The 20,847-nt window shown below is 36.7% G+C and overlaps 4 protein-coding genes across 8 annotated transcripts; 3 read left to right on the forward strand and 1 right to left on the reverse strand.

The window, feature by feature from the left end:
• Positions 1–1,376: 1,376 nt before the first annotated feature.
• On the forward strand, positions 1,377–3,664 carry LOC105953218 (transmembrane protein, putative (DUF1191)). 2 transcript variants are annotated; one of them, XM_088824037.1, is made up of 2 exons: positions 1,377–1,823; positions 1,992–3,664. In XM_088824037.1, the coding sequence occupies exon 2, from the start codon at positions 2,386–2,388 to the stop codon at positions 3,382–3,384; it is 999 nt and encodes a 332-aa protein (XP_088680163.1). In that variant the 5' UTR covers positions 1,377–1,823; positions 1,992–2,385; the 3' UTR covers positions 3,385–3,664. The 2 variants fall into 2 exon arrangements, with proteins under 2 accessions (XP_088680163.1, XP_088680164.1); XM_088824038.1 differs by having other exon boundaries at positions 1,425–1,742.
• Positions 3,665–4,916: 1,252 nt separating this feature from the next.
• On the forward strand, positions 4,917–8,552 carry LOC105953215 (KH domain-containing protein At2g38610). The gene is made up of 7 exons (XM_012976860.2): positions 4,917–5,337; positions 5,443–5,534; positions 6,433–6,584; positions 7,342–7,458; positions 7,539–7,655; positions 7,821–7,964; positions 8,060–8,552. The coding sequence occupies exons 1-7, from the start codon at positions 5,258–5,260 to the stop codon at positions 8,204–8,206; spliced, it is 849 nt and encodes a 282-aa protein (XP_012832314.1). The 5' UTR covers positions 4,917–5,257; the 3' UTR covers positions 8,207–8,552.
• A 197-nt stretch (positions 8,553–8,749) lies between these two features.
• On the forward strand, positions 8,750–14,985 carry LOC105953213 (helicase-like transcription factor CHR28). Of its 2 annotated transcripts, XM_012976856.2 has the most exons (12): positions 8,750–9,316; positions 9,783–9,917; positions 10,011–10,233; positions 10,319–10,896; positions 11,498–11,569; positions 11,667–11,741; positions 11,844–12,738; positions 12,910–13,040; positions 13,226–13,447; positions 13,610–14,152; positions 14,258–14,467; positions 14,617–14,985. In XM_012976856.2, the coding sequence occupies exons 2-12, from the start codon at positions 9,816–9,818 to the stop codon at positions 14,737–14,739; spliced, it is 3,174 nt and encodes a 1,057-aa protein (XP_012832310.2). In that variant the 5' UTR covers positions 8,750–9,316; positions 9,783–9,815; the 3' UTR covers positions 14,740–14,985. The 2 variants fall into 2 exon arrangements, with proteins under 2 accessions (XP_012832310.2, XP_012832312.2); XM_012976858.2 differs by lacking the exon at positions 9,783–9,917 and having other exon boundaries at positions 8,988–9,316.
• A 112-nt stretch (positions 14,986–15,097) lies between these two features.
• LOC105953214 (Leucine-rich repeat protein kinase family protein) lies at positions 15,098–20,701 on the reverse strand. 3 transcript variants are annotated; one of them, XM_088824053.1, is made up of 21 exons: positions 20,078–20,701; positions 19,825–19,924; positions 19,586–19,733; positions 19,432–19,503; positions 19,273–19,344; positions 18,985–19,128; positions 18,840–18,911; positions 18,689–18,760; positions 18,507–18,581; positions 18,282–18,350; positions 18,125–18,193; positions 17,957–18,028; positions 17,776–17,862; positions 17,623–17,691; positions 17,010–17,542; positions 16,762–16,923; positions 16,391–16,674; positions 16,267–16,318; positions 15,909–16,162; positions 15,700–15,834; positions 15,098–15,623 (listed from the first exon to the last, which is right to left on the reverse strand). In XM_088824053.1, exons 1-21 carry the CDS (start codon positions 20,096–20,098, stop codon positions 15,246–15,248), a joined length of 2,940 nt encoding a protein of 979 aa, XP_088680179.1. In that variant the 5' UTR covers positions 20,099–20,701; the 3' UTR covers positions 15,098–15,245. The 3 variants fall into 3 exon arrangements, with proteins under 3 accessions (XP_088680179.1, XP_012832313.2, XP_088680180.1); XM_012976859.2 differs by having other exon boundaries at positions 20,101–20,422; XM_088824054.1 differs by having other exon boundaries at positions 20,067–20,214.
• Between the last annotated feature and the right edge of the window lie 146 nt (positions 20,702–20,847).

Here is a 20,847-nt window from a genome sequence, read left to right on the forward strand (position 1 = left end):
TTTCTCTTATTTCCCTCTCCCTTTTTTCTCTATAAACCGCCGCCTCCAACCCTCCCCATCTCTGCGTTGCCGATGCCGCCATCTCCAACCATCTTCCATCTCTGTGTCGTCGTCTACTCTCTCCCATCGGCGTTCCTCCCTCCACCGCCGCGAAAAGAAGGCGGTCTCCACCCCTGGAATTCTCTCTTCATGGATGGCATTAGGGTTTTCGGTAGGGAGAATGACGAGACGACGCAGCGGCGCTAGGGTTGATATTGCATTTGAGATTTCAATAGAGACCACCGCCAATATTATTTGATTGTTGTGGTTCTTCTTCTTCTCTGATTTTTTTAACCCAATTCTCGAATCTCAATTTTCTTAGTTGGAGATTTTGGTTGAATTCTTATATTGAAGGCTAATTTTGTGTTCAATCAATAGTATAATGGATGTTTGTTTTTTGTTGAAATTGTGTTGGTGTTATTTACAGACATATAGTTATTTTCGTACAACAATATAGTTGTATTCGTACAGTAATATAGTTGTTTTCGTATAACAATATAGTTGTTTTTACTACCTTTTAGTTGATGTTAATAAATAGTTGATTTAACAAATAGAATAGTTGATTTTGATAAATGAGAGTTGTTGGAGATATATAGTTGTTTTAATATAGTTGTTTTTAACATTAGTTGTTTTAATAATAGTTGTTTTATTGAAATATAGTTGTTTTAGCTGAAGATAAAAAAAATACTAAAAAAATATTTTTAAAAAATATAATAGAAAGTTATAAAAAATATTTGTTTTTAAATATTATTTTTTAAATAAGAAATAAATAAATAAACGAAAATTAAAATTAAAAAAAAAAGTGCATCTAAGTATGGTATAATAGGTAGTGAATAGAAGAAGGGTAAATTTGAGAATAAAAAAATGATGGGTTTCTCACTAATAAAGGAAAAGGAGATGGACCCATACTCATTAAAATAATACTAGAGGGGGTTCTCACTAATAGTCCCAAAATAAAAATGTCCAGTTATAAATAGATTTTAGGAGATGATTAATATAGAACATGGCAAACACTAAATATTGGTTAGCCATGGTTTGACTTTGATCATATAACACATGGGCAGATTCGTCTTTACACTGCAATAGTTGGAGGGTAATATCGACATTTGAACTAGTCAATTAAATGCGAAATGTTGATACACACCAGACCAGTCTCCCACTATGTACTGCACCAACACATTAAAGACTGACTTTATAGTTTTTATTTTTTATTTTATGATATATATATATATATATACGGAGTACTGCTACTACTATATATTAAATTAATTAATTAAAGATACTAAATATATTTCTAATTCTAAATTATGCCCCACATTTGATTTTTTAATTGAAAATGAGAGCATTCACACTAGAGCAGAGCAGAGCAAGCTAACAGTTGACATCATCACACATTCACACTGTGTGTCTCTCTCTCTCTCTCTCTCTCTTCTTCTTCTTCTCTCTCTCTCTCTCTCTCTTTGTTTGATTGATGGTAGCTGTCTTTTTTCTCCCCACTCAGTCAGTCATTCCCCTGTAAATTGTAATGTATCCACCACTTGATCTTCATTCTCTCCCCCTTATCTTCCTTCCTTCAATTACTAATTGGATTTTTCGGGGAATTAATGCAACCGCATTTAGCGTTAATTGATTCGGAATTTGGAAATAAGTAAATGCTTATCTTCCCAAACAGAAGGCTCGATCTCCGGAGGTGTTTGCTACGGGTACGGCTCTCACACAACAACTGATACTATTATTAGTAATCCCCCTCATTTCTTTTAGATTTAAAGCCGCCGCTGCGTTGGGTAAGGACACAAACTATGAAATTACTCTCTACTTAATTCTTTCATTTCACTCCCACATATCACAAATCTGCCTGCATTCCCCTCATTTTCTGATATCCCGAGGGCTAATTACCCACCTTTTTAGTTGTCCCTTCATTCTCAAGGGAAATAAAAATTTCATCTTTTTAGGGGAGGGTTTCTTTTCTTTTACAACGAAATGATTCTAAAGGGTTAAAGTACACATCGCTGCTGCTTCTGCTTTGCAACGGTTTAAAGCCAGCCTTCCTCTCTCTCGCTTCCTCTTACTTACTTTAAACTATATTTGCGATACTACTGCTACCGTTGGTTAAAGATTTCTGGAATTAGATTCTCCTGCTAGTTTTGGAAATTTATGTGTGATTTCCAAGTATATCTCTCTCAAATACATCAAGTCATGATGATGCCCACTTGCCTGTTGTTCTGGATCTGAGGAGGATACCCGCCCAAGCCCAACAATCACTTTGCTGGTGGGGTTTCATTTTGATTGGATATATAAATATCACATCTTGTTGACCCGACATTATATCACTGTGATATTATTGCCATGCCAAGCATCATGGGACTTCCTGGAAGTCTCAGGATGCTTCTCCTCTGGGTCTGGTTTTTCTGCTCATTGACAGTTCTGGAAAGTCTTGAGTTGTCCACTTCTTCTACGAGTGATGCACGGGAATTAGATGCTCTTCTCCAAGACTATGCTTACCAGGCATTTGCACGTCCAAGAACAGGTGTTGTTTACCAAGGGGTCGTCCCCTCCAATCTGACTGGAATTCAGGTATCAGCAATGAGGCTGAGAAGTGGGAGCTTAAAGACTAGGGGAGTGAGTATGTACCAAGAGTTTGTTATACCCGTGGGTGTGGTGGAGCAGCCTTATGTTGAAAGGCTTGTTTTGGTCTACCAGAACTTGGGCAATTGGTCTATGACGTATTACCCCCCTCTTCAAGGTTACATGTATTTAGCCCCTGTATTAGGTCTTCTTGCTTACGATGCTTCAGATTTGATGGCTAAGAATCTGCCCGAACTCGATATCCAGGCATCCGGTGAGCCCATATCTATCAAGTTTTCAAGCATTACAAGAGTGCCTGATGGTTTGGTTGCCAAGTGCGTATCATTTGATTTGAATGGATCGGTCAATTTGAGCAATGCATTAGCAGGTAACATTTGCACAACATTCAAACAGGGGCACTTCTCTATTGTGGCAGAGTCAATTGCCCCTTCTTCCCCACCAATTCCGATGGCACCTCCTCGTAGTCCACCACCACCACCACCACCACCACCACCACCACCACCACCTAATGATGAAAAGAATAAGTCCAAGGTGTGGAAAATAGTAGGTTCAGTGGTAGGAGGAATTGCATTGTTGGTTGTGTTGGGAGGTTTGGTAGTTTGGGGGAGAAAGTACAAGCAAAGGAAGGAAATGAATCAAATGGAGAGGGCTGCAGATGTTGGGGAAGCTCTGCACATGACCACTGTTGGAACAACTAAAGCACCAGCGGCTACAGGAACACGCACACAACCTGCCCTTGAAACTGAATACATGCCCTAATTTATTTTTTCTCTATAATTTCTCTGATGATTGCACCTAATTTTCGTGGTGTCTTATTATTAGTCCATTGTTTTGTTGATTCGTTAGTGGATGGTTACGGTTACGTTGTTGGTAATGTGGGGAAAATAGGTTGTTATTGGTGTATATAATAATCTGCCAGCTCTCACAAAACCATCATCTTTGTTCCATTCAATTTGTAATTGTGTGCTGCTGCATTGCATTTAGGCTGTGACAAGATTGATTTTTTATTTTTTTATTTTATTTATTGACCAGCGATGAAGGATATCTGTTGTGCTGTTGATGAAGAATAAAAAGTTTGAATGTCATTTAGGTGGTGTCAATGGTGGATTAGTATACTCAACATTGTGTGTGGTTCCAACAAATTAAACTCAAACAATGACTTGGTAGCAGAGATGGTAGATTTGAGTAAATGATGAGTTAGTGGTGGTGGTTACACAGAGAAGAAGAAGAAGAAGAAGAAGAAGAAGAAGAAGAAGAAGAATATTGCCCCTCACTCACTCACCTGCATTTTCAGAAAGCATTTCCTATTTTCTAACTCACTTCACATTTATTAACCCATTTTCCTTTTATCTCATTTATTTCCCATTTCATCAAATGGTCCCGTCTCGTGCTCCATCATTTTCTTGTTTCAATTTACGCTTTTTTGAACATTCAAATCTGTTCCTACCTTTTTTCACCTTTCGATATAAAGGGGCTCCGATACCACCGGTTTTATATATATGTTCAACAAATTGAATACATAATCGAGTTTATTTCATACTAAACATGTCATTAGACTCGTTTACCCACAAAAATACAAACATCCCACCTCTTTCTTATATTGTATAAGAATTTAGATCTCACCTACACAACAACTATTGGTGTGGAATGAGCTTCACATATTTCTCTCTGGCATTTGGTCAAACAGCTAGGACACATAACATGAACAAAAAAAAAAATATTAATATTAATAATAATACAAAAGAAAAACACAACAACATGCCAAAAATAATTGGGACTACAATGTCGGATTTATACCGTAAAAATATTGGTCAACAATATTTGACTAATATTATACCTAGTAATTACACAATTAAAGAAATTTACTAGTTTGTAATTGTTCTCAAAGGCAAGTAATGCAATGCAATGCTAATGCTGGTTTCTTTTTTCCACCAAAAAACACTCAGATGATCGGAATATTTTTAAACTAGAAAATTAAACTGAAAACATAAAAGCATCTGGAAGAAAGGCACAAACGGCGCCGTTGGTGGACTGTCGGCCACTGTGTCACTCCAGCTAAGACTCGGCTGGCAACGTCAATTACTATTGGTGAGGTGGCATTTTTACATTGGGTCCCACATCGAACCTTGCTACACGTGTCCACCTGTGTCTCACAAAAAACCATCCTCATATGATTTTTCATTTACCAGTTTACTGCCACCACCATTTTTGTTAACCATGATTTGAGCTTTGACGTCACTTTGTTTTTTTTTTTTTTTTTTTTTTTTTATCTCTATATATATATATATATTGATACTGAATTACTGACGATACTTCTCATTTCTTTCTGAGGGCCAAGATTTTTGTATTTTTTTATTTTTTGTATATTTTGACCTTATAGGATATCAAGAATGAATAAATAAATATATTCGCGATTTGATTTTTCCCTTTCTGCTAAATTACAGACCTTTCTTTCTATCTACTGCACACACACAGACACACACATACTTATTTCCTTGTTTTTGCACAAACCCTTTCTAGAGGTTTGTGTCTCTCCGTCCGTCTCTCTCCCCTTTTTCTCTTACTCCTCTTCATCTTTTTGTTCATCAGCTCTGAGTTGTACTAATTTCTGAAAGATTTGGTTGGAGAAAGGATGTCGGGTCTTTACAACCACAACTTCTCCCCCGCGAGGGCTGCCTCGCCGCAGATTAGAAGCAACCCCGATTTTGACAGGTTCGTTTCATCCCAACTTATTATTGCTAATATTTACTTTCCAGGAATTTTGATCCATCTTGGTATTTTGTTTGCTGATTGATTCATTTTCAAAACCAATCTTAGTAATCAGTACTTGTCAGAGCTGTTGGCGGAGCATCAAAAGCTTGGCCCTTTCATGCAAGTTCTTCCCACCTGTACCAGACTCTTGAATCAAGGTTCATTCTTTCCCCCCCTTCTTTTTTTTCTTTTTTTGTTACGAGGAATTGGATCTAGGTTTTCGTCACTATTTAACTCCACTTTGGGTGATTGTTTGCTTTTATATCTACTGTTTGGATCTGTAAACATTCTGTTACTTCACTAAATGCTATATGCCACTTACTGCAAACTCTTTTCTGCTGTAATTATACATGCATCCATGTGGCTTGATATGCAAAAGTGGAGCTTTATTTCCTAGAGCTTATCTTCTCTACTGAAACTCCATTACACAGATGCATCTGAGCTTCGAGATACCATTCAGTGTTCTTGGGGCTGTTATTCATCAACGGGAACACAGACCTCTTTGAGTTTGTTGCTTCCGACAGTCCTGATTGCATATAAGATCAAATGACATTGGATAATTCCCCTTTAAGCTGTCCGTATCCATCTGGTTGATACTTGATACTGTTTGTATGTGTCGTTGTGACAAAGACAATATTTTTTATTTACTTGCAACACTCCTGCAAATGTAAAGTTACTACATAACATAGTCATTTTTCTTTAATCTCATCTAGGATTCCCTTTATTCGGTAAATGATTCTTCTCCATCGTATATATAGATAAAAGATTCATAACATACTTAATCTTTTGAACTTGCGTGATGATTTGGTTAGTTATCGTTTTGAATAGAAAGAGTGTATCTTTATGTTAGTTATAGCATTAAACTGTTGTCAGTTTGCTTTGTTTGAGAATGTATGTGGTCTGATTATTGGATTTTCGAATTCTATTATTCAGAATATTAATGTCAGTGTAATATCTTGATTGTAAAAATATCCCTTTGTTCTTGTTTCTTTGAATTGTATCTTGTTGGTAAAATATATAATTCATTCTCACATTTTAATTCTGCAATCTTTCCAGAGATCTTACGGGTTACTGGTATGATGCCAAATCAAAGCTTTGGGGAACTTGAGAGACTAAGGCACAGAAGTCCGAGCCCAATGGCTTCATCAAACCTGTTGTCAAATATTGCTGGGACTGGATTATCCGGCTGGAATGGACCTCCTCAGGAGGTAATTATTTTCTTATCCTACGTCCTTCATCATATATACCTCTGCATTTTACTGTATATTTATAGAAAAATCATTCCATGGATGTGATGCAGCACACTTCCTCAATAAACATAATCAGCAGCCGTTACTCTCTCTGTTTCTATGGCTGCTTAGAGTGTATTACTAGTATTTGCTGTATATGTAATTAGTGCTATTTCATCCAAACCGTATTTTTATGTTAGGGAGGCTAACAATCTCATTCCAAAGCTGGCTGTGGCATGGTCAAACCAGGATAAAAAATTCAGCTTGGTGGTTAACTGTGAAAAATCGGTTCTTTGATATAGGGATGCTCCGAAAAAATCGTTTTTCTTTCTTTCCTCTTTCTTGTTGTGTAGCTTTTAGGACCGTGCTCTTTGTATACGAGATAGGTTGCAAGTACTCAACTCGGACTTCACTATTTTTCAACTAAGCGAAAAATTAAAATAGTATGCAAGTCAAGCTACTCAAGATTCGAGCCTGATGTATTAGCTCGTTTTAACCTGATTAGCTGCATATTAACAAACCAAGAATGTCTTTTGTTGCTGTTCAAACTCTATGCATGCCATCTTAATCAAATTTTTGGCTTGCTTACTGTTGGAAAGCAACATATTGAATATTCAGAGATCCTTTTTTCTTGATAGGTGGAGGCCAATTTGTCATCACGCACGCACGCACTTTGAAATTATTACATGGCTAAAATTGTCCCATTCTTGTGTTTGTTTTGTTAATTTTGGTGCAGAGGTTTAGTGGACCACCTGGAATGACGATGGACTGGCAAGGAGCACCAGCAAGTCCGAGTTCTTACACTGTCAAAAGAATTTTGCGGCTAGAAATTCCTGTGGACAACTATCCTACTGTAAGATTTTTGGATAAGCTGTGATAGCTTATTCTCATTTCTCAAAGACTGTCCTTTTAATGTCTTTTTTGTGTTCACAGTTCAATTTTGTTGGGCGGCTTCTGGGGCCAAGAGGAAATTCATTGAAAAGAGTGGAAGTCACTACAGGATGCCGTGTCTATATTAGAGGAAAAGGTTCAATTAAGGACCCTGACAAGGTATTTCAACTGTTCTTTGAGATACATATCTATCCTTTATGTGGTTAATTCCATTGGCTTGTGCCATAAACAATTATGCAAATTTGCTCATTGTCGTCAATTGGCAATATATGTAAAGGAAAAAAGTAATTCTATTACATAATATGGCTGTCAATTAATTTGCAGGAAGATAAGCTGAGGGGGCGACCGGGCTATGAGCACCTTAATGAGCCACTCCATATTCTAATTGAGGCTGATTTACCTGCCAACATTGTAGATATCAGACTGAGGCAAGCACAGGAAATCATCGAAGAATTGCTTAAGCCAGTGGTAAGCATCTCCTCATCTGATAATCGTCATTAACCCTCTAACTATAAGACAGTTAAGATTTGAGAGTTGATGATTGGGTTAATTTGTGTGAATAGGATGAATCGCAGGACTTTATAAAGCGTCAGCAATTACGAGAGCTGGCCATGCTAAATTCAAATTTCAGAGAAGAGAGCCCTGGTCCAAGTGGTAGCGTCTCACCTTTCAATACAAGTGGAATGAAACGTGCTAAAACTGGACGTTGACGTTGAAGAAGAATTTTCTCACAAAATTAAGCATGGATATATAAAAGTAGCTTGTGAAAAAAAAAAAAAAAACATATCGTATATCATATATCAGTAATCAGAAACTCATGGCCAAGTTTATGAATATGACAATTAGGCGGTTGAGGTTTTCTGGTTGGGCTTTGTTTGTATCTCCTTTTTTATTGAACAGAACACAGTAACATAAAAGAAAAAAAGAAAAGAAAAGAAAGGGAGGTGGTTCTTGAATCTTATATAGTTGGTTGGGGTTTTGAAGTAGGTTTCAGCGATTGAAAACTTATTCATTGTATTGATTCTTGTGTTGGTAATTATTTTATATTGTGGTTGATATATTATACTATACTATATAAATGCTCTATGTATTATTGATTGATACTATATTCTAGGGTTTCACTATTTTACAAATACAGAATACAAAAGGGCTATTTTTGGATCGCAAGAAATCATTTTTGGGCCTTGGCCCAACTACCAAGTAAATGTATGTAGCCATTTATTTATTGGGAGTTTTAGCACAGTCAGCTCTCTACCCTTCATTAAATAATTTTATATTCATATTTTTTAATTCCACTCTCTAAAATTTAGCATGTTTTGCTACCAACAAAATATAAAAGTATTAAATTGGAATTTCTAATCAGATTTACTTTTCAATATAAATTTTGAGATTCTTAGTAAAAACAAATGGTTAATTATTGCATTATATTTAAATTTTGAAACTAAATGTAAATTACTTATTAATTTCTATAATGTAAAAAAAATGTTTTACATCATCCGACTAATAAATAAATATTAATTAAGGTTAAAAAAAAGAAGTAGAAACATAAAATTGAGAATCCAGTTCGACATCGCCTCAGAAATATGAAGGAACGCAGCAGCTAATCGTCCTCTTCTGTAGTCTGCAGTGTCCAAGAATCTGTGTGTAGTGTAGGTTGAAGGAATCATTTTTTTTTTCCTTTTTTTTTTTTTTTTTTTTTTTTTTTCCAATTAGGGCTTTCTTCTGTGAGAGTAAACAAGACCTTCTACAGATTTCAACTGCTCCACTGTGCCACTCGCCCTTCTTCACTTTCCGCAATCTGTGTCTGATTCGCGCACTAGGTTCGTCAATATTTCTTCTCCCCTGATATCGTTCACACTAACGCATGCAATCATTCTATCTATCTCTCAATTTTAACTTATATTTGCTTTTGATGTTCTTGTTTTTCTTCCTTTTAATGACAAAAGATGAGGATTTTTATATGGTATCAATATTGGGATTAAACAAAAATCACTCCACATCCACTGTCTGGGTATGATATATTTCCTTAACAATTAAGATGCCTTTGAAGAAATGAATTTTCTCATCCATGCATGTACTTGAATCACATTTTCATCACGTTTCTTCTCCTCAATTTGATTCAGGTTTGCAATATGAGGTTCTTTTCTTTTCTTCATTGAACTGTTTAGTGTTAAAAGTGGGTGGGTTGCTTAAAATTTTGTTACTTTTTACAACTCCACCAGTTAAGTTCTTGGGTTGATGATACCTTGCTTAGGCTTGTACATTGCCATATCTTTTTTTTTTTAGGTATGGGGCATTTGATGTCCATAACTTCTTTAGATGCCTGACCATGTGGATCCTGTGGATAATATATTAAAATTCTCTCGGAGACATGCATTTTTTGGTGGAATACTAGATTATTTGAGGCGTTTTTCTTACGTGGTAAGTGAACATGTTTCTTCCAGATGGTTGCAACATCCATGTAAATATCTTTGTTTGCCACATATTGAGGCACGTTGTTTCTCTGAATTACAGGTCAGTTCAGCATTTGGTCAGTCAATTGAATTACTAAGTCCGACTCATAATAGTTCTTTTGAAGCAATGGATTCAGTGGGTCCTATAGATATCAGCTCGACGGACAGCGATTCGGATTTAAGGGAAATAGATAATTATAGAGACGAATCTCCGGAGAGGGACACACTCTCTTCTATGAATTCCAGGATTCTTCCATCTTGGGCATCTTCAACTCATTCTACAGGTGACTCCTGAATTACTTGATATGAATAGCTTTATTATGAAAAAACTGATGTTACATATCAGATAGCCTGTGATGTGATTTGCAGGTCAAACTGGCCTTTCTCGCAAAGACCCTTCTTCTTCCAAGAGACCAAATGTTAATAACGGAATTTCACCAAGACCCCATAAGCGATTGAATATTGCGGAGACTGCTGGAGTTTCAAATACCAGGACGGATGAAAATGTTTATAAGAAAACTAGTTCAAATGGTTCTGGTAGATATGTTACAACTCATGAAATGCATTCTTCTCATCAACCATTGAAGAGGGCCCTCCCTCCATCACTCCAGCCTTCTACCTCTAATTTCCGACCGAACAACCTGCTCGAAAATGTTGGTCCAAGTGAAATTCGTGATCCATATGGAAAATCTCACCAATCCTCAGCATGGTCAAATTCTTCTAATGGAAACAACTCGATGAAAGAAAATTTTATCTCGGGCAGTGGGAATGATTCGTTATTGTATGAAAAAAGAGGAAATAGACTACTGCCTCCTTCTATGATGCCTGGAAAACATTCTTCATCCACTCCATATAGTGGTTCAAACGATTCCTTCCATCATACAGGGGTAGGTGAAGAAAGGCCTGCAGGAGCTGATGAGAGATTTGTTTTTCAAGCAGCTGTGCAGGTACTTGTTTGTGTGTGTCTTTGGTTTTTGTGTTCATTGGGGACTGACCTCAATCACGTATTCTGTTCTCAAATGAGATTTCGTTGATAGATTTTGATTTAACTGAGTTTATGTTTGCAAATTTACATTGTTTTTTTAGAGGTTTTGATTTCCTTCTTCTCATGTTTCTTGGAAGGATTAGACTTTCTTGTTATTCCTCTAATCTTGATGGTACCTTGAGAAGTCAAAAGGATTTGAAGTATTGCCCATTGTATCTTCTAAAATCAATGTTTTGAGGTTCCTCTCCAAATTGAACGATTTCGCCCTTCTAAGTAGAGACATGTGGCTATCTTTACCTGTATTCTTCGACAACAACACTGATTTACTAGCAAGTAAATTTACTTTAGAAAATTATTTTTCTGTTATCGCCTGTTGCTCCTGAGAATGATCACTATGTTTTTACTGACAGTTCACTGTCTCCCAACGTTTTTGAATTCTCTTTAAAAAAGTTATCATTGCTTGCTATTAACCTAGTTCCAAACATGTTTCTGTTAGTCAACCCAAGGTCGAATTATGAATACAAGAATAAGTGTGTATCAAAGTTATTGTACTTTTCCTGCAGGATCTTCATCAACCCAAGGTCGAAGCTCGATTACCTGAAGGTCTCTTGTCAGTTTCTCTTCTTAGACACCAGGTCCTTGTTTGCTGATGTTAGAAATCTTTATAACTGCATTCCGTATTTGTGATTTTAAGCAGAGATCTTATCTTTTTTTTTTCTTATCTTTTTTTAGAAAATTGCTTTGGCATGGATGCTCAATAAGGAATCATCTGGTTTATGTTTGGGGGGGATTCTGGCTGATGACCAGGTCTGCAAGCTAGTGATTTGGATGATTTTATTTTCTCATTTAAGTTTCTAACTTCCATTTTGTCGGAGCATTATATCTACCTTATAACTTTCAATACTGCAGGGCCTTGGTAAGACTGTATCAATGATTGCCCTCATGCAGATGCAAAAGGTTTTGGAGGCAAAATCTAAACCTAAAGACTCGCCTAATACAGTAATTGAGGCCTTGAACTTGGATGATGATGATGGAAGTAGTGGTTGTGTTGCAGTTGGTGATGCAAACCAGCAGATTAAAGAATCTGATGATTTTGCAATTAATACAATTAAGGATTTCCGAAGCAGGAGGCCCACAGCGGGTACGTTGATTGTTTGCCCAGCTAGTGTTCTTCGACAGTGGGCTAGGGAGCTCGATGAGAAAGTAACAAAAGAAGCTAGAATTTCTACTCTAATTTATCATGGAGGCAGCCGTACTAAGGATGCTGCTAAATTGGCAAGATATGATGCAGTTTTAACGACATATGCTATTGTGGCAAATGAGGTTCCAAAGCAACCTTTGGTTGACGAGGATGGTACTGAACAGAAAGATGGAGACCAATTTGGATTATCTTCTGCATTTTCCATGGAGAAGAAACGGAAAAAGTCATCAGTTAATAACAAGTCCAAGAAGGGTAAAAAAGAAATTGACATGTCTGCTTTTGATAGTAATTGTGGTACGCTGGCAAGGGTGAAATGGTCAAGGGTTATTCTGGATGAATCTCAAACAATAAAGAATCACAGAACACAAGTGGCTAGAGCCTGTTGCAGCCTTAGAGCAAAACGAAGATGGTGCTTATCTGGAACACCGATACAAAATTCTATAGATGAATTATTCAGCTACTTCAGATTTTTGAGGTATGATCCATATGATAAGTACAAAACATTTGGCTCCTCAATCAAGGCCCTAATCTCGAGAGACTCGGTGAAAGGTTATAAGAAGCTCCAAGTTGTCTTGAGGAATATCATGTTGCGTCGAACAAAAGGTGATTCCCTATGTTCCTAGCCATTCATTGAAGATAGCAAGTTAAATATGAAGCTTTTTGAAAATATCTCCTGACGTAGTGCAGAACTGTGTGAACTTATATCTTGAACAAAGCATTTCTAGAATCAATACATGTGGAAAGTGTGATAACATTCTCCTCTTTGTGGCTTAGGTACACTGCTTGACGGTGAGCCTATAATCAACCTGCCTCCCAAAAGAGTACATTTGACAAGGGTGGAGTTCTCTTTAGAAGAACGAGCTTTCTATAGTAAACTTGAAGCAGATTCACGCAAGCAATTCAAGGTCTGTCTCCATTTGCTGGCTAAAAAGAATTGTAACTCTTAATGTTGCAAACTAATGTATTCTTCAACTTCTCCATTCACATTGGTCCTTTATAGAAGATTGCATCAGGACCTTTTTAGTTATCTGACATAATGGTTTCGTTTATGTTTGAAAAACTTTGGATTTTAAATTATTTATTTATGCAGGCTTATGCTGCTGCTGGTACAGTTAATCAAAATTATGCAAATATTCTGTTGATGCTTCTGCGTCTTCGACAAGCTTGTGACCACCCGTTACTTGTCAAAGGGCTCAGCTCTGACCCTGTTGGAAAAGTTTCCTCTCAGATGGCCCAAATGCTCCCCAGGGAACTCCTTGTCAATTTATTGAAGCAATTGGAAACTTCATTGGCAATATGTCTTGTATGCAGAGTATGTTCTCCAACATCCTAGGACTTTCTGCATCATATTGTTATGCATTCACAATCATTATCTCTCAAATGCTTTAACTCAAGTATCCTATTTTACAAATTTAATATATATAAAATGAGTTAATTATCATGTTTAATTATTTCAATGACACATGTTCTATAGGATCCTCCAGAAAATGCAGTCGTCACAATGTGCGGACACGTTTTCTGTTATCAATGTGTCGCGGATCATTTGACAGGGGAAGACAATACATGTCCTGCCCCTGAATGCAAAGAACAACTTGGTGCCGACGTTGTATATTCCAGATCTACCTTACTGAGATGCATGTCCGATGATATTGATGGTGATACGGCTGCTCCCTATGAACTGTCCGATAAATCTACAGTTTTACAACGTGACTACATATCCTCAAAAATCAAGTCCGCTCTCGAAATTATCAAGACGCATTGCATATCAAAAAGTCTGAGTTCCGAGTCATATGATTTGGTCAAATATGATGGGGATGCTTCATCTTCAGCTGGTCCTTGTTTAAATTCTGAGAATAAAGAACCTGAAAAGGCTATTGTTTTTTCACAATGGACTAGCATGTTGGACTTGGTGGAGATGTCACTTAAGAATTCACGTATCCGTTACCGGAGGCTTGATGGTACTATGTCAATAGCTGCTCGAGACAAGGCTGTCAAAGATTTTAACACTGATCCTGAGGTAGTAATAAATAGTATTTTTACATGTGTTGTTATTACATCTGTATGGAAAGTTACTATTAGTTTAACATGTCGCTTGATGAAAAGTTAATTTTGTAATTTTTAGGTAGATGTGATGTTAATGTCCCTAAAAGCTGGAAACCTGGGTCTGAATATGGTTGCTGCATGTCGTGTAATACTTCTGGATCTATGGTGGAACCCAACTACGGAAGATCAAGCTGTTGATCGAGCTCACAGAATAGGACAGACACGTCCTGTTACTGTATCAAGGTTAACCATCAAGGACACCGTTGAAGATCGAATCTTGGCTCTTCAGGTTACTGTGGTTTGATTAGTTATATACACACATTATGCATGACTCTGGACTGGAATCATAGTTGTTAATTTCTTAAGCAAGCATAAGTGCACAAGTTTGTACTGAAACTCCCTGTGAAAATGTGTTTAAATCTGGTTATGATATTCCAGGAAGACAAGAGGAAAATGGTGGCATCTGCTTTTGGTGAAGATCCAAGTGGTGGCCATGTCACTCGCCTCACAATGGAAGATATCAGATTTTTATTTGAAGGCTCTGATGCAAGAAGACATTGAAGAATGCACTTTAATTTGGGGGGCAATTCTCACTTGATGAATTTTATCAACTTAACTGTAGTAGTACCTTTTTGTTGCTGGCAATGGCCAATTTTCGCCCCTCGTATTGCGAAAATGTAACTCTTAAATGCTCGTACATATTTATTATTGTAAGTGAAAATGTATATGCAAATTTTTGTTGACCGACTGTAATGATGATGTTTTAAAGTAGGAGATATCCTAGTTTTGAACATCTTGGTGGAGCTCGATCTTCACTGTTTATTTAGCTTCGTCGTTAGTAAGTGCTAAGTTGATGAGTAAGATGGAATTTTGTTCCTCCGTATTGCTGAAAATCTCTATTTGATTTATGAAAAAAAAAAAAAAAAAAAAAAACAGGGTTTATTCGTCCATTCATATTCTGTTTACTTGTATACATTGAATAAATAACTCAAATCACATGAAAGACAGCGATACATACTATATACAACGGTGAGACGATATGGAAAATTGAAGGAGGAGATAGATGATCAGCGAGGATTAATGGTAGGGATGACACCACTAACAAGATCACCGCTATTGAGATCCATGGATACATATGGACTCCTCCTATCATACACAGAAGACAAAGGACCGGACCCCACTGATGTGCTGCCTGGACTGAATCTATTTATTACATTCATTTCTGGTACTGTGTCTGTGCCTCCAGTTGATGCTTGCTGCTCAAACATTGTTGTTATATTCTCAAGCTCTCTTACAACCTCCTGCATTGTAGGCCTATCCTTTGTCTCATCCAAAGAGCATCTCAGTGCTAATGCCATTAATTTCTTCACACATTCCGAAGGGTAGGGCCCCATTTTCCTGTCTATTATCGAAACCATCATCCCAGATCCACATGCAGCATTTACCTGATTATTATGTAGTGTGTACAAATCATCACCATTGCAATTTTATTCACGTGATTATTATTTGAGAATACAATACCTCTCTGACAATGTTCCTTCCATGTGATATGGGCTGCATCCCTGTTAAGAGCTCCAGAAATACAATACCAAGGCTATAAACGTCACTTTTCTCCGTTAACTTGCGGGTCAAGAAATATTCTGGATCCACATATCCCTGCAATTCAAAAACATGGATTAGCTGTAGCCTTGTACAATGTGGTGACAGCAAAAGTGTTTTGTTTATCATACAGGTGTTCCTTTAACATTGGTGGATATTTGTGCATTTGAATCCCCTTTTGCGTCTTCTGATACTGGTACAAGCCTCGAAATCCCAAAATCGGAGACTTTGGCAGTCCATTTTGAGTCCAACAGTATGTTGTTTGCCTTTATATCACGGTGAATGATCGGTGGATCAGCTTCAGTGTGTAGGTAAAGGATGCCTCTTGAAGCACCTAAAGCAATATGCAATCTTGTTTTGAAATTCAGAGGTGCTCTGTATTGAGCTGTTGCCGTAAGAACAATGCAGACACGTTACTGATGGATTATAATTATTATTATAAAAAAAAAAAAAAAAAAAAAAATACTGTGGAATAATTAATATTAGTACCAGAGAGGAGGTCATGTAATGAACCATTCGGCATGAACTCATACACCAACATCTGCAGTAAAATTTGGATTAAAAAAAAAACATGGAATAAAATAAAAACATGAGCACTGAAATAAGTAATTACCTGTTCTCCTTTTTCGTCACAATACCCAACGAGTGAGACGAGATTACGATGATGTACGCGAGAAAGCATTTCAATCTCTGTGTAGAACTCTTTATCACCCTGTAACGAACCCTGTTGAGCACGTTTTACAGCGACAACTACACCATCTGCTAAAGTTCCTTTGTACACTTTCCCATATCCTCCTTGCCCTATTTGAGTGGTTATCACGAAACCGCTTGTTGCTGTTTGCATATCCTCAAAACTAAATGCCTTCACTCCATCCATCTTCATTGTCACTTTCGGTACTGCAGATAACAACACTATTATGTATATGTTTCAAGTATTTAGGATGTCAGAATACCAGCCATCTATAAGGTACATGAAAAACTCACGGGGTTGATTTTTGACAGCTTCAGCTTGCGACTTTTGACGCATTTTTCGAAAGAGAAACAGCAAACCCCCAACTACGACAATGACACATGAGATAGATCCTAATATTATTCCAGCCAACGCACCTTTGCTTCGACCACCGCCTCCTAGTGACGGAAGTAATACTGCATTCGTTTAAGAGTGATTAAATATAAAAATGAAAATCCAATTAATAAAAATCTGGTTGGAGTTGGTTCTCATACATACATACCATTTGAATAAGGTCCTTGAGCTGTGAAATTGAGAAGATCATAAGGGCCAAATATATCGCTCCCAGGTATTGTGAAGCCGGCAAATGTATTTGCAATAGCCTGAATCTCACTTTCAGCGAATGTATTAGAATTATTTGTGTACTCGGGATAGAAGAGCAAAAACATTTTTAGCCTTGGACCGGCTTCCCACTCGATTGAATCAACGTAAAGCTGGTATTTGTACAATGTAAGATTTGGCTTTACGTACACATTTGTTGTTATAAACATATCAAATTCATCACGATATGGAAGGAAGTTTGATATGCTAGGACTTCTCAGTCTTAGTCCAATACCAAAAGGTGCAGCACAAAAGCATTCATTTGGTAATGTTGGGACATATTCAAAGTGGTCTCGGATCGGACAAGACTGCGGTTGACAAGTTAAAACTGGCTTATCCAAATTTTGTGGTGCTTCTCCGTTTCCATTGCTAGGTCCACAAAGCAGCCTGATGTTTCGTTGATTTGCGTTTGTGCAAACAGGATTTCCGCTAAGCCTAAAAATTGTAGACTAGTCAGCCATCAAATCCTAAGCTAACAGGATTTATGTACACATTAAAACGTAAATAATACTTACTTGAGTGTTACATTTGGAGGAATATCAAGGACGCCGGAAATATCAGAGAGGAGATTATTTTCAAAATTTCTGCAAGAAACAGTAGAAAATTAGATAAGTTGAATGTAAGAAAAAAGACCAAACATTGAAATGTAAAGTCGAGTCTTGTCTTACATATCAAGTTTTGTATCTGAAGTGAAGGTTATATTATCCCAGATGGTAGACGGTACAAATCCGCTCAACAAGTTGTTATCTAGATACCTATGATGATGAAAATGACATGATTTAGAATACTAGAAAATGTAAATGAAATAAGAAAAATGAAAATGACATGATTCTAAGGCAGATTCCTCACAATTTCTGGAGATGAGAGAGCCCAGAGAAGTTTGACGGAATGGACCCATTAAGCTGATTATTTGATAAAATACTGCAAGTAAAAATGTATTATGCATTAGCCGTCAATATATCATGCGAAGATAACAACCAGCTGGCAATGAAAATATGTTTGAAATTAATTAGTTACATGGTTGTGATATTTTGAGATATTGTATTTGACGTTATCTTTCCAGTGAGTTGATTGTGGCTAATATCCCTGTAAGTTGAACACCAATGAAACGTTTAGCATGTTGAACAATTATTACAACAATCATATGTAAGAACAAGTACTTATGCTGACATACAAGTACAGAAGTCGTCGTAATCCACTTAGATCAGGTATTGTTCCTTGTAGGCCGCAGTTTCTCAGACTCCTGCTCAAATGAAATTATATCATCACAATCCCAAAAAAGACAAAATATATTTGTTGATTGATAGTCTGGTTTTCATTCAACCAAGTAAGTTGAACATTATTAATTGTTTAATAGTTATAGATTTATGTATGAAAGAAAAGGGGAGACAGACAATACAGCTTAATGAGCTTGCGTATCTGGCCATAAGAATCTGGGATCACGCTCCCAGCAAAGTTGTTGTTATCAAGTTGACTGCAATAAATAGTTTGTACAAGGAGAAACATTATTATTATTATTGCTTGAAAAAAGAAAATTCTCAATTAGCCCACTAAATAAATCATAAGAAGCACAAGACATACAGAATTGTTAAGCTAGGCATCTGAGCAAGCTCCGGAGGAAGATACCCAGACAAATTGTTGTTATCAAGAAGGCTGTTAAAGTTCAACAATTAATTAGTACGCAAAACATGATGTATATTTTCTAATCTGTTAACCAAGTATGCGGGCTTACAAGTGCTTGAGTAAAGGAAGGGTAGAGAGCTCAGGTGGAATCTGACCGGTGAATTTATTGTTGTTCATGTGGCTGCATTTAATTGGGCATCGATAATAAGTTTTTCATATTTTATACGTTCTTGGGTATGAGTATTGATACTCACAAATGCTGAACTTTGGGTAAGTTGGCAAACGATTTAGGGATTGGTCCCGATATCTCGTTCAGATCCAGCTGAAACTTATTCAAGTTGGGAAGATAACCAAGCTCATCTGGTAGAGAACCTGTTAACTGATTTCCACTCAAAAGCCTATAATAAAATAAAATACTAATTTAGTTGGAAGAAATAACTAAAAATGAATGACAAAGCACAACTATTACTAGGAGAAAATACTGCAAAATCATAAATAAAGTCATTATATGATTGGATGGAAGGATGATATCGACATCATACAGGAGCTCAAGTGCAGTAATATCGCCAATCTGCTTTGGTATGCTTCCACTTATTTTGTTCCACAAGAAGTCCCTGTACACAACACCAGAACACAACACAACACAGTGAGTGGTCAATACTCGGATATAACAATTATTGATTGATTGATTGATGACTCACAATCTTTTCATATGAGTTAGCTGACCAAGCTCTGGAGCTAATGTTCCAGAGAGATTCAATCGAAGTAAGCGCCTTCATGCATTCACAGGGAAGAGAGAGGGTAAGAGAAAATCATAAAATAATTTTCAAATTTTCTAAAGAGAGAAGCACATACAGTTCTTGGACATGCATATAACCATCAGTTTCATTTTTGTAACATAACACCCCTGTCCAATTCGACGTGCAAGGATCGTTTTTCCTTGTCCAATTCAGATTCTTGTCCTTATCCTTTAGGTTACTACGAACTGCCAATAAAGCGGCGACTGCACCACACACAGAAATATAGATTAAAATATTATTATCATTATGATGATGATGATGATGATGAGGAGGCAAGGTATAAGCTGTAATAACCTTCTTGGGGATCAGTAATCTGCCCATGCGCAACGGGAGAAGACAAACATAATGAAAGCCAAAGAATTACTCCGAGAAAAAGTATTGTCCGCCCTGCCATCTGCAAGTGTAATAAAATGCGTGCTTTCAGAAAAAAACAATCATATATAGTTCAACAGCTCATGAACATGATAAGATATTGCAAGAAAATCCTGATTAATTATACTCTACATATTCAAGAAGAAGAAGAAAGTAAAACAGACAAGTGTATTACGATATGAACCCTCAGGAACATACAATACAAGAAAGTCAGTGGCTTGGTCCAGTGGAATGTGTATAAAATTTTATACACATATTAATATATTTTATAGGATATATAATAACTTGGGAACTAAGAGTTGGGACGCAGTCAATGTTTTTGAAGAAATCACAAAGGCATTTGGTAAATGGCATTGTCAACAATATGAAAATCAGAATTTGCAGATAAAGAATTGCAGAAATCGGGCAAATCAATCATGATGACCGGGGGAGAAAGGGACAAATTCAAATTAGTATGACGTTGGTAATAAATGGGGTATCATGAACTTGAACTCAAAACTCATCAATGGCGCCAATGCCCAGTTTCAGTTAGGTTTATTTGTACTCGAATCGCATTAACTTTAATCTTTTCCTCTCTGCTTTCTGTACTAAATGTTGATTTTAGTAAAATAATAATGTTTTTCCCCTTGGATTCTTGTTGTTGATTAAAAAATAATAATGTTGAACACTGAATTTCAGTGAATATGTACGTGTAGGTAGCGAGAAAGAGTTATTCAAAGAAGCAACAGTGCAGAATAAACTAGAAAAATGAACACTGGGGGCATATTTAATATAACAAATTATGTTCCAGTTCAAAACCAGCGCCCAATTGTCAACCATGGATCCATTAATAAAAATATATCCAACTTGTATTACCTACTTCCTAATCAACGTTTTCAAATCGTTAACAAATAATATTAGCAACCAATATGTTTGTTAGCCTTTGACAAATTCAAATATTAACAA

This window comes from Erythranthe guttata, chromosome 10 (assembly GCF_056151865.1).
Source record: "Erythranthe guttata isolate IM_541 chromosome 10, IM_541, whole genome shotgun sequence".
Classification (NCBI taxonomy): Eukaryota; Viridiplantae; Streptophyta; class Magnoliopsida; order Lamiales; family Phrymaceae; genus Erythranthe; species Erythranthe guttata.

Bases quoted from the DNA above. Each gene is read 5' to 3' on its own strand.
- LOC105953215 (XM_012976860.2), top strand. From the start codon at position 5,258: ATGTCGGGTCTTTACAACCACAACTTCTCCCCCGCGAGGGCTGCCTCG. The intron at 7,656-7,820 runs GTATTTCAACTG...ATTAATTTGCAG, and splicing joins CAATTAAGGACCCTGACAAG to GAAGATAAGCTGAGGGGGCG. The intron at 7,965-8,059 runs GTAAGCATCTCC...TTGTGTGAATAG, and splicing joins AAGAATTGCTTAAGCCAGTG to GATGAATCGCAGGACTTTAT.
- LOC105953213 (XM_012976856.2), top strand. From the start codon at position 9,816: ATGCCTGACCATGTGGATCCTGTGGATAATATATTAAAATTCTCTCGG. The intron at 10,234-10,318 runs GTGACTCCTGAA...TGTGATTTGCAG, and splicing joins ATCTTCAACTCATTCTACAG to GTCAAACTGGCCTTTCTCGC. The intron at 11,742-11,843 runs GTCTGCAAGCTA...TCAATACTGCAG, and splicing joins GGATTCTGGCTGATGACCAG to GGCCTTGGTAAGACTGTATC.
- LOC105953218 (XM_088824037.1), top strand. From the start codon at position 2,386: ATGCCAAGCATCATGGGACTTCCTGGAAGTCTCAGGATGCTTCTCCTC.
- LOC105953214 (XM_088824053.1), bottom strand. From the start codon at position 20,098: ATGTTCCTGAGGGTTCATATC. The intron at 19,504-19,585 runs GTATGTGCTTCT...GAATGCATGAAG, and splicing joins TATATGCATGTCCAAGAACT to GCGCTTACTTCGATTGAATC. The intron at 17,863-17,956 runs GTGAGGAATCTG...TCATCATCATAG, and splicing joins CTCTCTCATCTCCAGAAATT to GTATCTAGATAACAACTTGT.